The sequence below is a fragment of the Hemicordylus capensis genome, chromosome 2, assembly GCF_027244095.1.
Source record: "Hemicordylus capensis ecotype Gifberg chromosome 2, rHemCap1.1.pri, whole genome shotgun sequence".
In the NCBI taxonomy this organism is placed as follows: Eukaryota; Metazoa; Chordata; class Lepidosauria; order Squamata; family Cordylidae; genus Hemicordylus; species Hemicordylus capensis.
The window spans coordinates 209,641,922-209,657,495 of NC_069658.1; the positions used below are offsets into that span (position 1 = coordinate 209,641,922).

The 15,574-nt window shown below is 50.2% G+C and overlaps 1 protein-coding gene across 1 annotated transcript; it reads left to right on the forward strand.

Annotated features, from left to right (window-relative positions):
• Nucleotides 1-209: 209 nt before the first annotated feature.
• CACTIN (cactin, spliceosome C complex subunit) lies at nt 210-15,005 on the forward strand. Its single transcript, XM_053302606.1, has 10 exons — nt 210-381; nt 2,387-2,876; nt 4,261-4,356; nt 6,225-6,370; nt 7,501-7,663; nt 9,680-9,794; nt 10,038-10,230; nt 11,137-11,274; nt 11,491-11,762; nt 14,091-15,005. Exons 1-10 carry the CDS (start codon nt 278-280, stop codon nt 14,579-14,581), a joined length of 2,208 nt encoding a protein of 735 aa, XP_053158581.1. The 5' UTR covers nt 210-277; the 3' UTR covers nt 14,582-15,005.
• The last annotated feature ends 569 nt before the right edge of the window (nt 15,006-15,574 follow it).

The following is a 15,574-nucleotide window of genomic DNA, read 5'->3' on the forward strand; positions in this document are numbered from 1 at the left end:
TCGTCTTACGTGTTGCCAGAAGAAAAAATATTCGTTTCCCTTGCTCTACACTCAATTTTAGATATCTGCTCTGACCCCCAAGAAGAGCACCAGAAAGAGAGAGAGTTTTTACGTGAAGTTCCTAGTCTGCAAAAGGAGCAGGGAGTGTTTCCGTTTTTCTGTTCAGGCATCACTAGAGACAGCCCTAGCGATGCGACGTGATGAGGGAAGGACCCCACCTCCCTGCCCGAGACGAGACAGGAAGCGCCGAAAGAGGCTGGCCTAGGCTAGAGCGGCCATGGGCTCTCGCTCCCGGTCCAGGGAAAGGCGACGGCGAAGAAGACGGTCCGGATCCGAGGAGAGAGAAAGGCGGCGGAGGCGGCGGAGAGAACGGGGAGAAAGGTACAGAGCTGTGGTGGGGAGGGTTTGTTGGTGATCACCATAGAGTTGGGGGGGTCATAGAGTTGCTCTGTGATAGAGAGGGCGTGGAGCTCTCCCCTGCTGCCGCCTCCCCTTTTGGGAGGCTTAATAGGGGAGGGGGCTTAAGCTTAGCCCCCCCCCATCCCCCAACGGAGGCGGCTTAGCCCCCTGGCCTGTTTCCATGGGTGCTTGTCTTGGAGGGCCTGAGAAGCCTCAGGGAGGGCCTGTTTGCACAGCTGAAAGGGGCTATTAAGCCCCCCTCTAACAGGGATTCCCAGATGCTTTTGACTACAACTCCCAGAATCCCCAGCCCAAGGCCCTCAGCTGGGGATGCTGGGAGTTGTAGTAGTGAACCGGCTCCCTGTTATTGGCTTTGTGCCTATAATTTTATTTATGTTATTTTTACATTTTATATCCCACTTTTCCTCCAAGGTTAGGCCGAGAGGGAAGTGACTGGTTCAGAGTCACCAAGCTAGTTTCATGGCTGAATGAGGATTTGAACTCGGGTCCCCCTGGTCCTAGTCCAGCACTCTAGCCACTACACCACGCTGGTTTTGATTGTGACAGGTCCTCCTGTGGCATTTTAAGCCCCAGGACGTCTCAGTGCTGGATTTGGTTGCCTGCTGGGAAGGGTGTTTAAAGCTCAGGCTCAGGGCCCGCTTTGAAAGATGGACATGATGATGATGATGATGAGAGGGGGGCGTTTGAGCCCCAGGAAGACCTTTCTCCCCCCTCCCTTTTCCTGACAGGTGGTGCATAGCCCAAAGCCACCCAGTGAGTTTTGTGACTGAGTAGGGATTCGAACCCGGGTCCCAGCCAGTGTTCCCTCTAACAGAGATTCCCAGATGTTGTGGACGACAACTCCCAGCATCTCCAAGCAAAAGCCATTGCTGCTAGGGATTCTGGGTGTTGTAGTCCACAACCTCTGGGAATCCCTGTCAGAGGGAACCCAAGTCTCTGCAGTCCTGGTTTGCTCTAATCACTCCTCTCCACTGCCTCTTGTTTCTGCTGCTGCAACCGACTTAGGCCATGTGCCTGATCTGGTGTGTTTATCTCTGTCTCATAAGAGCAGCCCTGCTGGATCAGGCCCAAGAAGGCCCATCTAGTCCAGCATCCTGTTTCACACAGTGGCCCACCAGATGCCGCTGGAAGCATGCTCTCTCTGCTGCTGCTACTCCCCTGCAACTGGTACTCGGAGGCATCCTGCCTTTGAGGCTGGAGGTGGCCTCAAGAAAGGTTGAGGCCAACCTCTCGAGAAAGGTTGGCAAAATCAAATGCTATCATGGACGGCTAGCGACCCCAGCTTCATCCCTGCTAACTGGGCAAAGAGGGACCTTTTAAATGTGGTGATTCCCTGCCTCAAGGGGCTCACAGTCCATGACTGACACAAGGGAGAGAAAGCAAGGACAGATGGGTGAAGAATACGTTATGTTGTTAACATGGACTGAAGTGTTAAAAGATAAAATTGCCTCCCAACTAAAGGGATGATCAACCCACAATACAGTATCCCCTGCTAAATGAGCAAAGAGGCACCTTCTGAAAGTGACAATTCTCTTGATTTAGCAGGGGGAGAATAACTGGCCTTATCCACCCCCAGCACAGGACCTCCAGTGGCTGTTGCTGGTGTCTGTCTCATTTTATTTTTATTTTTCGACTGTGAGCCCTTTGGGGACAAGGAGCCATCTTTATTTATTTATTATTTCTCTCTGTAAACTGTTTTGGAAACTTTTGTTGAAAAGCGGTATATAAATATTTGGGTGGGTTTTTTAAAAAAAAAAACTTCCTTGTTGATTTCTAGTGTTTTAATTATTTTAGAAAAGGTTCCACTGGGGAAAATTCCAGGGAGAATTTCTGGGGCACATTTATGGATAGGGATGATTATTTGTTCTGCCAAGCCTTTCAGAGCATTCCTGGACCACACTGTGAGATCTTTGTTCTAATTAACTTGTTAAAGTGCATGTGGTTTCTAATTTTTTTTTCTTTTCAGTTCAGAGGAAGAGAGCCAGAAATGGCGGAAGAAGAAAGAGAAAAGTGGAGACCACCACCACAAGAGACACAAGAAGCGCAGCCCATCCCCCCGGGACCACTCCCTCAGCTCGGATTCCTCACTGGGAAAGCGAGGCCACAGCAGCGAGAGGAGGGGGAAGAGGAGCCGGAAGCGCTCCAGGTCCAGGTCCTCGGTGTCCTCCGTCTCATCGCCTTCTCCGTCGCGGTCCCAGGGCTCCCGGGAAGACCTGGGCGAGCAGCTTAGCCTGCAGGAGCGCCTGCAGCTGAAGGAGGACAAGAAGCAGCAGAGGGAGCTGCTGAAGGCGCTCGAGACCCCCGAAGAGAAGCGGGCCCGGCGCCTGGCCAAGAAGGAGGCCAAGGAGCGGAAGAAGCGCGAGAAGATGGGCTGGGGGGAAGAGTATATGGGCTACACCAACACTGACAACCCCTTTGGGGACAACAACCTGCTGGGAGCTTTCATCTGGAGCAAGGCGAGTCTCGAACCGGAACCCAAGGTCATCTCGCGTCAGTCGCTGAAATCTGGCTCGAGATGCTCGGAGAAACGGTTCTCAAACCGAACTCGTTTTTAACTGTTCTGTGAGCTGTTAAAATAATATCTTCTTAGAATATATAAAAGAATATTTTATTTATATATATTTGTATATGAATAAAATGTTTAAGAAAAATAATGTTCTTTAAAATAGAAGAGCCCTGCTGGATCAGGCCCAAGGCCAGTCTCGTCCAGCATCCTGTTTCCTGCAGTGACCTGCCAGAAGCTTCTGAGACACTCACAAGCAGGCCATGAATTCAGGGTTTTTTGTCTTAGCGGTCCTACTGGTGGCTTTATTGTTCCTGGCTGTTTTACGTGCTGCTTTTAATTTGTCTTATTGCCGACTTGATTTGCTGTTTTCTTGACTGTAAACCACTCTGAGGGCATTTATTAGTTGGGTGGCATACAAATTTCATAAATAAATGAACTGAAAGCAATAGCCCCCCCCCCGCCGTTGCTCCCCAGCCACTGGTATTCTGAAGTAGACTGCCTCTGCCCATGGAGGCTCTGCAGAACCCTCTTGATTACAGCCGGTGAGAATCCTCTCCTCTTTCATGAATTTGTCTGATCCCCTTTTAAAGCCATCTAGTGGCCATACCTACAGCTTGTGTCAGTGAACTTCTACCAATTATTTCTGTTGTGTGAAAGGGAAGTTTCTCTCATCTGTCCTGAATTTGTGCCCATTCATCTCATTGGATAGCTCTGAGTACCAGTGTTAAGAGAGAGGAAGCCTCTCTTTCCCACTGTGTTGCTTTATAAACCTGTGCCCTGCCCCACTCCCCGCCCCATCTAAAAAGCCCCCAATGTTGGGAGCCTTTCTTCATGGGGAAGGTGCTCCGGCCACCTGCTCATTGTAGTTGCCCTTTTCTGCGTCTTTTCCAGCCCTACAACGTCCTTTTTTGAAAAGTGACAATTGGAACCGGACACCATGTTGCAAATGTGGCTGCATGCTGGATTTGTATAAGGACATTATGATTCCAGTCCCTTTTGAAGCCTAACTCGTGATGCAGGGCTTGACGGACCCTTTCGGGGGGTAGCTTCGTGGTTCTTGGTCTCAAACGTGGTGATTCTCTTTTATTTAGCAGGGGGAGAGTAACTGGCCCTATCCACCCCCAGCACAGCATCCCTCCGGTGACTGTTGCTGGTGTCGATCTTATGTTTCTTTTTAGATTGTGAGCCCTTTGGGGACAGGGATCCATCTTATTTATCTTTTTTATTTATTATTTCTCTGTGTAAACTGCCCTGAGCCATTTTTGGAAGGGTGGTATAGAAATCGAATAAATAAATAATAAAATAAATAAACCTGGTTTCTGGGTTGCTTCTAGGCCCTGGAGAAGAAGGGGATTGGCCACTTGGAGGAGAAGGAGCTGAAGGACCGGAATAAGCGGATTCAAGAAGAAAATCGCCTGGAGCTGCAGAAGGTAAGAGCTGGAAAGGGGAGGCGAGCAAGGCTTGCCATCTGGCATTTGCTGTGACTCACGTGAAGCTGTTCTCTCCTTCAGGGCTTCTTTTGAACCCCAGGACCAATGTTTTGGCCCAGGGTACAGCTTTGATGCAGGGAAAGGAGCATCTCTGAGCAAGTGCAGAGTGCCCGGCCCTCCACATTGAATATTCCCAACCAATTCCTAAACCCATAGGGTTAGGGGGAAGAAAGCCTGTAGCTCAGAGGACGTGAGCTGCAGCGCCGTGACAGAGCATCTGCTTTGCGTACAGAGGGTCCCAGCTTCAGGTCGGGCTGGGAGAGACTTTGAAACCTTGGAGAATGTGCTGCCAGGCAGTGTAGCCAGTCTTGGGCTAGATGGACCGAGGGTTGGACTCGGTATAAAGCAGCTTCCTGTGTTCCTGTGGGTGAACCCTGAGAGTGACCTGGAGCTGGAGAAGCAAATCAGAGAGATGTCAAAGAGAGACAGAGCTGTAATAGTGGCTGACTTCAATTGCCCTCACATAGACTGGACAAATTTATGTGTGGGTATTGACAGAGAGGCCAGATTGCTCGACACGCAGAATGCCTTGGAATAGTTGGTCGCAGAACCAGCCAGAGAGAAGGCGACCTTGGACTTGGTGTTTAAAATTATGCATGGAGTAGACAGAGAGAAAATTATCTCCCTCTCTCACAACACTAGAACCAGGGGTCATCCCAAGAAACTGAAGGCCAGGAAACTTAGGACCAACTAAATTTAGGACCAGCTAAAAGGAAGCACTTTTCCACACAGTCCATAATTAATCTAGCATGGAATTCTCTGCCACGAGATGTGGTGATGGCCACCAGCTTGGATGGCTTTAAAAGGGACTTAGACAAATTCATGGAGGACAGGGCTATCAATGTCTACTAGTCTGGTGGCTATAGGTCACCTCCAGCCTCAGAGGCACAATGTCTCTCAATCCCAGTTGCAGGGGAGCAACAGCAAGAGAGAGGGCATGCCCCTCTCCTGTGGGCCTCCCAGAGGTATCTGGTGGGCCATTGTGTGAAACAAGATGCTGGACTAGATGGGCCTACTTGGGCCTGATCCAGCAGGGCTGTCCTTGTTTTTATGTTGCCAAAAATTTACCAAAAAGTAGAAAGCTGGTTCAGGATCCTTCTCTTCTAAAATTCAGGAAACTGGTCCAGACATGACTCAGAGCCACAGTTAGTTCTTGGTTTTGCACCAGGTCCCAGAGCTCTGGGAGCACCCGTCCCCTGCCTTTGTGTGAGTTGGAAGTACTGGCTTTTGATGGTGGTTAGAAACCGTGTGGTCAATCTTGGTTTCTTCTAGCCAACTTGCTTGAAATCCATTGAGATGGGAACCCAAGGTTTTAAGTGGGCTTTGAGTCTTGGCTGATTTCAGGGATGTTGGTAAGAATAAACCAACATCCCTCCCTCGGTATTTAGAATAAACACACACATCTTTTTAAAGAGGCTTTTAAATGTTTCACCTGCTGCTTATATCTGGTAGGTTTTTTAGTTCTCAGTTTTTGGCTTTTTATTAATAATTTCTAATTTGAAACTTTTAAGATCTGTAATTTTAAACATGGTTTTAGCCTGGTCTTGTTAATGTGTTTAATTTTATTAATGTTTTACTTTACATGGTATCTATTTTTTTAATGTTGAGCCACCCTGAACAGTAGTGCACTGGAGGGGCGGAGTATAAATTCTTTTAAATAAATCAACTGCCATCGTTTGGTTCAGACATCGCAACTGATCTTGGGATTGTTGGCTCTGGTCGTTGGGGTGTCAAGTACAGGGTTGCATCATCTGCTTCACCCCATTGTGTGTGTGTGCGTGAGCACTCTGTTGTCTCTGCCCTCCAAGGTGAAGCAACTGCGCTTGGAGCGGGAGCGGGAGAAGGCCATGCGGGAGCAGGAGCTGGAGATGTTGCAGCGGGAGAAGGAGGCAGAGCACTTCAAGACGTGGGAGGAGCAAGAGGACAACTTCCACCTGCAGCAGGCCAAGCTGCGGTAAGTGGCAGAAGGAGAAGCACTTCACCTGGGTCTTGCGGAGGGGGGGGGAGAACTGGGGTCAGGAGCCGGAGACTGGGGCTGTTGTCCATCAGCTTGTTAAAAAGTTCAATCAGGCTCCTAGTCCACAAGATAATTGATGGGGCCAGTGTTCTCTCTAATTCTTTCCATCAACTTAGATGGCTTGAAGAGGGGTTTGGATCACTCCATGGAGGAGAGGTCTATCAGCAGCTACTAGTCGGAGGGCTACAGGCCACCTCCAGCCTCAAAAAGGCAGGATGCCTCTGAGTACCAGTTGCAGGAGAGTAACAGCAGGAGGGAGGGCAGGCCCCTTTCAACTCCTGCCTGTGGCTTCCAGTGGCATCTGGTGGGCCACTGTGTGAAATGGGATGCTGGACTAGATGGGCCTTCTTGGGCCTGATCCAGCAGGGCTGTTCTGATGTTCTTATCTGTGTGCGGAATGAGTTTTGTTCCGGGCAGCAGTCTCAAGGCAGTGTGTGTGCACGTGCATTCAGAGTGAGGCCTTTCTGATTCAACCTGAGCGGGATCTAAAATTAACTGAGTGGACATCAAAAAACGTGTGAGTGTGCGCACACCTTAGAAAGAACACTGGGTGGGGTCCTTCTGCCAAAAACTGTCTGAGAATTGTTGTTGTTATAGTATAATATTATTATAGTATAGTATTATATGTTATATAAATATTATAATTATATATTATATTATTATACATGGATCCACGGAGGAGTACGATGCACGTTGGCTTGAAAGTAGGTCCCATTGTGTTCAGTGGGATTTACACCTGTGTAAATGTGCATAGGACTGTAGCCAGCATTCCAATGTATCGAATATTTTCCTCTTAATCACCTGGAGGAGATTCTGATCGCCCCAGGTGAGAGGCTATTTAAAGTATGCATGTCAGGCTGTTATGGACATCGTGGGGATGGTGCTGGATGAACTGTCCAGTGCCACCCAATTCTTCCAGTCTCTCTGTGTTGCCAGGTAGGGATAGGGAAACTTCACGGACAGGCAAGCTCTTTTCTACCAGCTGGTTCCGTCTTCCCATTCAGAGGCGGTTCATTAGCTTCTGCGCAGATCTGAATCCTTGCTTTAAGGCCTGTGTTTTCTGGCAGCTCCAAAATCCGCATCAGGGACGGGAGGGCCAAACCCATCGACCTGCTGGCAAAGTACATCAGCGCGGAGGATGACGACCTGGCGGTGGAGATGCACGAGCCGTACACTTTCCTGAACGGCCTCACCGTCTCGGACATGGAAGATCTTCTGGAGGACATCCAGGTATTTAGGAGGGGAGCAGCGTCCTCTCTCCTAGCGTTGGAATTATTTATACCCCAGATTCCTCGTTTGCCTTGTCTGGCCTGAGTTCAGCGTTGGGGCTCAGGTTCCTGTCCAGCGGCTTACTCACTGCTTAGAAAATGAAGCACACATTCCAAGGATACAAGTTTAAAAGTTATTATTTATTATTTTAACATATTTCTATACCGCCCCAAACTCGTGTCTCTGGGAGGTTTAAATAGTTCTATTTAAGTTAAATAATTAAGAACAACTGAAGAGAGGTCTCACCACTCCCAAGTGGTCTTTGATCAACATCCAGCAATGCAGTGGGTGGACGGAGTGGTCAAGCCCTGAGCTGGAAACCTTGATGTGAATTTGAAGAAAAAGAAGAACACAGGAGAAGAAAGAACTAGAAGAGCCCCCAGGCTCATGGCTCAGACTTCTATAGTCCTTTTACTCAGGGGAAGGTCTTGATGTACTTGTGGTTTTGTGATAGGCTACTACAAGTTGTAAGTCACCATCCATCTAATTTCCAAAGACGTCGTTTAGAATTTATTTTAAATTTCGATGACCGTGACCATGCTTGCAAACATATATTGGGGTCAGTGTTCCCTGGAACAGGAATCCCCAGATGTTGACTACAACTCCCAGCATCCCCAGCTGCACTGGTCTTTGGCTGAGGGTTATGGGAGCTGTAGTCAACAGCATCTGGCAATCCCTGTTACAGGGAACACTGATTGGGGTCTTGAGTATTGATGAGAAAAGGAGTTTCTAGGTGATTTCATCTATCGCTTGAGCTCTCCCCCATAAAATTTACTTGAAACTAATGATCAAAACACTTTCAGATGCAAACTTCCTCATTCTCCTAGCTATTTTAGATTGTTAGAGCAGGGAATTTCAATTGGTTGCTCTCTAGGCAATTAGAACATCACACCTGTTTCCTAACCCTCTGGTGACAGCTGGTCTATACATCCCTTATTTCCAAAGTACACTTCCCTTTCCCCCCAGAGTGTCAGGAAATGACACTCTAATAGCAGCTGGTTTCAGTGGTATAGGGAGGACATAGGCGGCCCGTGTTCTTAGGGGCAACCTGCCTCCTCCTAGTGGTGTGCACAAACTTTTTTTTTGCGATTTGATTCAATTCGACCTCAAATCAAACAGCAAAAAAATAATAATTAAAAAAAAATGTTGAACCGGTCAGCCATAGCTGGTTGGTTCAATGAACTGAATAGGAAATTCACCAAAATAAAAAATAAAAAATAAATCGAAAATTGCCCATAGGGTATAATGGTGAACTCAAACCACCCCATTGTTCTCTATGGGTAGGTCCTAGGGACACCAAAGTGGGTTGGGTGGTATGGTGTGATGGGTGCTACTTACCACCCAACTCACAAAAGAAATGGGCAAGCGGGCAATTTTTAATGAATTTTTGAGTTTTATCTAGGTCAGTAGGTCAATGACCTACTGACCCAGAAAATTTTCAAAAAATCATTTAAAAAATCACCTGATAGCCCAGTTATTTTGTGGGTTGGGTGATAGGTAGATTGGATCATGTCTTAACACCCAACCCCCTTGGGTGTCCCTAGAACCTACCCATGAAGAACAGTGGGGTGATTTGAGTCCCCCGTTGTGCCCTACGGGCGAAACAAGCAGAGTGCACATATTTTGAAACCCTGCCTTGAAAAACAAGACTGCAGAACAGGAGCACACACTGTCTCTCCCAACACAACACCACATTTTGCCAAACACACAGTCCAAAGTGATTAAAAGTATAGGAGCCCCTTATGTGATATGCAAGCCCCTCTCTCCTACGCTAATCGCCCTTGTCTGTCTGAACCTCTAGGAAACTGCTGCCAGCCAGAGTAGAAAATACTGAGTTAACTGGGTGAAGGCAGCCTCATGTATCTTTCTGTTCCTCTGCCCCAGTGGAAATAATGAAGCAAAGCGATGAATCAAATGCATAGAATATCTCTGGCCCATGAAACGGAGCTTTTGTGTGTGTGTTGTCTCCTGTTCCAGGTTTACATGGAGCTGGAGCAGGGGAAGAATGTGGATTTCTGGCGAGACATGACCATCATTACCGAAGACGAGATCGCCAAGCTTCGGAAACTTGAGGCTTCCGGGAAGGGGCCAGGTGAGCGACCTGTGGGTTCGTGGGCAGAGAGCGTGAAATGGGGTGGCTGGCGACCTTCTGGAGGGATTGCGACGCCTGTGCCCTGATCTGCGTGCAGAAGGTCCCGCGTTCCGTTCCTGAGAGTCTCGGGTAGCAGTTACACTTGTGGGGCTGGGTGTGGTTTGCGGCCCCACCCCTCAAGGGACCAGGCGCCGTTCCGTTTGCTGGCGATGGTATTCTACCCCGTCTGTGTGCGTCCCGCAGGTGAGCGCCGCGAAGGGGTGAACGCCTCGGTCAGCTCGGACGTGCAGTCGGTCTTCAAGGGGAAGACGTACAACCAGCTGCAGGTGATCTACCAAGGCATCGAGGGCAAGATCCTCGCCGGGGGTCCCAACCTCGACATCGGCTACTGGGAGAGCCTGCTCCAGCAGCTCAAAGCCTACATGGCCCGTGCAAGGTAAGCCGGCTGTTGTGGCCGGATGTCTCGGGCCGGGGGAGCAATGTGAGGAGAGCTGGTCTCACGGGAGCCAGCATGCATTGGCTCCCCTTTGCTAAGCAGGGTCTGCCCTGGTTTGCATTTGGATGGGAGACTCCGTGTGGGAGGATTGTCAGATATTCCCCTGAGGGGGATGGGGCCGCTCTGGGGAGAGCAGAAGGTTCCAAGGTCCCTCCCTGGCAGCATCTCTTAAGACAGGGCTGGGAGAAACTCCTGCCTGCAACCTGGGAGAAGCCGCTGCCAGTCTGGGTAGACAAGACTGAGTGGGTTGGACCAAGGGTCTGACTCAGTAGAAGGCCGCTTCCTACGTTCCTGGGAACCCAACCTCCTTTCTGCCAGTCCGGCCCCTCTCCTGTGGGAAGGGGATGGTGTTGCAGCCGGGATTCGCACTCAGGGAGGTTATCGCCTTGTGTGTTTAGAGGAATGCCTGCGGGCGTCTCTGGTGGGCTACTGTGTGAAGCAGGACGCGGGACTAGTCAGGCTTCCTTGGGCCTGATCCAGCAGGGATGTTCTTATGAGGTTCAGTTCTGGCTGAAGATCGCGGAGAGATTTAAAAGCTCTGGGTTCTCGGTTCCTCTTCACTGCAGGGGGTGGAAACCCCCTCTGAACGAGGGTCTGAGTTCCTTTTGACTCAAGCCGCTGAGCCGGGCCAGCAAGGGAGCCTCCTGTATTGCGTGAGTCTGGAGCGGGTGGGTCACGTGCTCAGGCCAGAGCCCAAGATCATAACTTGCCAATGTGGGCTGGGTTCCCACCCCCGGGGGAAGCTCTGCTACGGCTGCCCCCAGCCAGTCTCCTCCTCCCTCTCTCCCCTCCACAACTTGGCCTGAGCTGGTTCTGCCATGTCTCCTCTTCTTTCCCGGACCGCAGGTTGAGGGAGCGGCACCAGGACGTCCTGCGCCAGAAGCTCTACAAGCTGAAGCAGGAGCAGGGCGTGGAGAGCGAGCCCCTCTTCCCCATCGTCAAGAAGGAGCCGCCCTCCCCGGGTGCCTCCGCCACCAGCAGCAGGTAAGGCAGGGCCAGATTGGTGGGGGGCGGGGTTGTGGGGGGAGCCCCATTTCTTTTAAGGATCCGTTAACATTGTGGCGGCGGTTAGTCTAGAGAGTAATTTAAAACGCCACCGCTCTCTGCCCCGAGGTGCCTCCAATCTGACTTCTAAGGGGAAACCTTTTCCTCGCACTGGGGAGAGACCTCCTCCCTTCACCCGCTTTCTCCTCCCTGCAGACTGGAGCCGGAGGAGGGCCCCCCGGCCCAAGCGGGCCCCTCTTCCTCCGAGGCGGGGGCCGAGGCCGAGTCGGAGGCCAAGGCCGAGGGAGACGGAGAGGCCGTGCTGATGGAGGAAGACCTGATCCAGCAAAGCCTGGACGACTACGATGCCGGCAAGTACAGCCCCCGGCTGCTCACCTCCCACGAGCTGCCCTTCGACGCCCACGTGGTGGAGGCCGATGAGGATGTCCAGCGTCTCCTGCTCTCCCGTCAGCAGCTTCAGGTCACAGGTAGGAAGTGCCTGGCGCTGGGGGGAAAGGAGATCGACACATCAGAACAGCCCCGTTGGGTCAGGCCCAAGGGAGCCTGTCTAGTCCAGCATCCTGTTTCACTCGGTGGCCACTGGAAGCCTACAGGCAGGAGTTGAAAGGGGCAGGCCCTCTCTCCTGCTGTGGCTCCCCTGCAACTGGGATTCAGAGGCACCTTGCCTCTGAGGGGGGCCCATAGCCACCAGACTAGAAGCCATGGATAGCCTGTCCTGAGCTGTCGGTGACGGACCAGGAGAGGGATCTTGGGGTCGTGGTGGACAGCTCGTTGAAAGCGTCGACTCAATGTGCGGCAGCTGTGAAAAAGGCCAATTCCATGCTAGGGATCATCAGGAAGGGGATTGGAAATATAACTTCTAATACGATAATGCCCTTAGACAAACCGATGGTGCGGCCACATTTGGAGCCCTGCGTACAGTTCTGGTCCCCGTATCTTAAGAAGGGGTTCGGGGCCCTCAATCTTCAGTAGTACTCTGTGGAATACAACTAGATGATGGATCTCTGCCCTGAGGACCTTGCAGTCTGCAACTTGAATTGAGGGAAATGGAAGAAGTCTGAGGCAAGGGTAAATGGAGAGAAAGGCGTGTTGGATTAGGCTGAGCACTGCTCACATTCCGCTCTCCTTCTTGTTCGGAGCTTAAAAAGCATTCAAGAGACCAATTAAATTCAGTTCTGTTTTTCAGTCGGCCAAGTTTATTGACAACTTTCAATTAGACAATGTTTGACATTACATTTATAAGAGCAACAGCGGGGGGGCGGGGGGAGATGGTTTCCCAAGCAGAATACAGCATCCCTCTTCGACCCAAGCACAGAAGCTCTCCAGGGGCGTCTTCCTTTTGGGACAGGGAACCATCTCTTCATTCCTTCTGCTTTGTAAATCACTTTGAGAACTTTTTTGTTGTTGAAAAGCTGTTGTTTAGAATATCTATACCACATCCCTCCAGTACAATACTGCTCAGGGCGGCTCACAACAGTAAAAGTAATATAAAATTTAAAACAGTAAGACAAATATAACACAGCATAGAATAAAATAAATAAATATAAATATAGCACAGCATAGAACAAACCAAATCAATTAAAAATAGCAAACCAATAAAGGTAAAATAAGTAGTCCATCGACTTATCAGGTATATTTTTTATTGATTTTGTTTTGATTTGATTTGATTTGTATACCGCCCCTCCAAAAAGGCTCAGGGCAGTGTACAATTAAAACAAACCACTAAAACAGTATAGAGCTAAAACAAAAATTAGAAACAATATAACGCCGATTAACAATTTAAAAATATTTTAAAACAACCATTAAACAATCGCAGTAATTAATATAAAAAGCCTCTCCAAACAGATGAGTTTTGAGATCTTCTTAAAATAAAAACAAAACAAGCCTAAGGGAGGGAGCGTGCAAAGGTCTTCTGGGAGGGCATTCCGGAGATAGACACCAGCAATCTAAAAAGACAGACACCAGCAAGAGTCACTGGAGGTCCTGTGCTGGGGGTGGATAGAGCCAGTTACTCTCCTCCTGCTCAATAAAGAGAATCACCACGTTAAAACTCGCTTGAGTGAGTTCTAAACAGTGAAAGAAAAAGCGATGCATCTGAATCTTGGTGGAAGAAACATGATTTACTAGTATCTTTAAAAGGGCTGGTCTCTGTTTTGGGGAGTCTAGAGACATCAGAAAGGGAACTCCCCACAACAAATGAGTTGTTCATCGAATAGGACAGCGAATATGGTGAATACTAATATACCGCTTCTCAACAAAAGTTTCCAAAGTGGTTTACATAGAAATAAAATCAAATGGCTCCCTGTCCCCAAAGGGCTCACAATCTAAAAAAGAAACCCAAGAGAGACACCAGCAACAGCCACTGGAGGGATGCTGTGCTGGGGATGGAGAGGGCCAGTTGCTCTCCCCCTGTGAAATCACTTTCAGAAGGTGCCTCCTTGCTCAGTTCACAGGGGACATTGTATTATGGTTTGGTCATCCCTTCAGTTGTGAGGCAATTTTATCTTTTAGCACTTCAGTCCATGTTAACAACATAACGGCATATTCCTCACCCATCCGTCCTTGCTTTCTCCCCCTCGTGTCAGTCATGGACTGTAAGCCCCTCGGGGCAGGGACCTCTCTTCTCGCTCTTTGAAAAACGCCATGCGCCCAGCTGGCACTCTAGAAATACTTGGGATAATAAGAACAATCATACGGTAATTGTTCCTCAGTGACTTCTAGGGCTAGACATTTGTGGAAGCTGGACTTGATCATCAGATCCTACCCTCTCCCTTCTCTCTCTCTCTCCTCCGTAGGCGACGCCAGTGAGAGCGCCGAAGACATCTTTTTCCGCCGCGCCAAGGAGGGGATGGGGGCCGACGAGGCCCAGTTCAGCGTGGAGATGCCCCTGACGGGCAAGGCCTACCTGTGGGCAGACAAGTACCGGCCCCGGAAGCCACGCTTCTTCAACCGGGTCCACACGGGCTTCGAGTGGAACAAGTACAACCAGACCCACTACGACTTCGACAACCCCCCGCCCAAGATCGTGCAGGGCTACAAGTTCAACATCTTCTACCCGGACCTGATCGACAAGCGCTCCACCCCCGAGTACTTCCTGGAGGCCTGCCCCGACAACAAGGACTTCGCCACCCTGCGCTTCCACGCCGGGCCCCCCTACGAGGACATCGCCTTCAAGATCGTCAACCGCGAGTGGGAGTATTCCCACCGCCACGGCTTCCGCTGCCAGTTCGCCAACGGCATCTTCCAACTCTGGTTCCACTTCAAGCGCTACCGGTACCGCCGGTGAAGCGTCGTGGGGGGTCAGCACGCATGGGAACCAGACATGGGCAACCGAGTGTGGGTGACTTGGGGGGTGGGACTGCTTTGTAATGTGTTCTGGGCTGTGCCCTACAAGTACGAGGGGCCTGGCCCGTTTGTTGTGGCCCCCACAAACTCTCCCCGTGGCCCCCACAAACTCTGCCCACAACTTCAGTGATTCTGCTGCTGCGGTTCCTCCCTCTGGCACCAGAGAGCGCAGTTCTTGCGCCTAGACTCCCTTTCTCGGAGTCTGGCTTTCGCTTGGATATCCGCTAGGTGGCGCCAAAGGGTCGCGGCTTTTCCAAGGGTTTTTGTAACTTCTTCCCATTTCTGGAGATTGTCTTCGTCTGGCGGACTGGGTGATGCTCTTAAACGAGCCACCCGTCACAATAAAGCTAGGTTATTTGAAACTGTTTAGTGTGTCCTCGTGCTGCAGGGGAGGGTCGGATCGGGTCACAGCGGGAGGGGGGAGGTCAACTCAAGGGTGGGGAAGGGGGCTTTTAAAAGTCACAGCCATGCATGTAAATCCATAAACCTGACCCACCTCTTTGGAAACCCAGACATGTGAATATATGAAGCTGCCTTCTGCCGAGTCTGACCCTTGGTTCATCCAGTTCAGTATTGTCTACACTGACTGGCGGCGGCTTCTCCAAGGTTTCAGGCAGGTGTCTTCTCCAGCCGTCCCTGGAGATGCTGCCAGGGACTGAACCTGGGACCTTCTGCATGCAGAGCAGATGCATGCTCATCTGCAGCTTGTGGAACTCACTGCAACAAGATGTGGTCTCTGGCCATTAGTTTAGAACAGGGGTTCCCCACCTTTTTAAACAAGTGTACCATTTCTGCTGCAGACCTTCAGCCCAGGTACCCCCATGGAGAATTTAAATGTTATACTGTAACATGGCGATAAAACCAATGGGGTTAAAAACCAAAGAGAAGCACTTAACTGGCCAAGCTCTGCTCTCCCTGATTTCAGCTCTGTCAG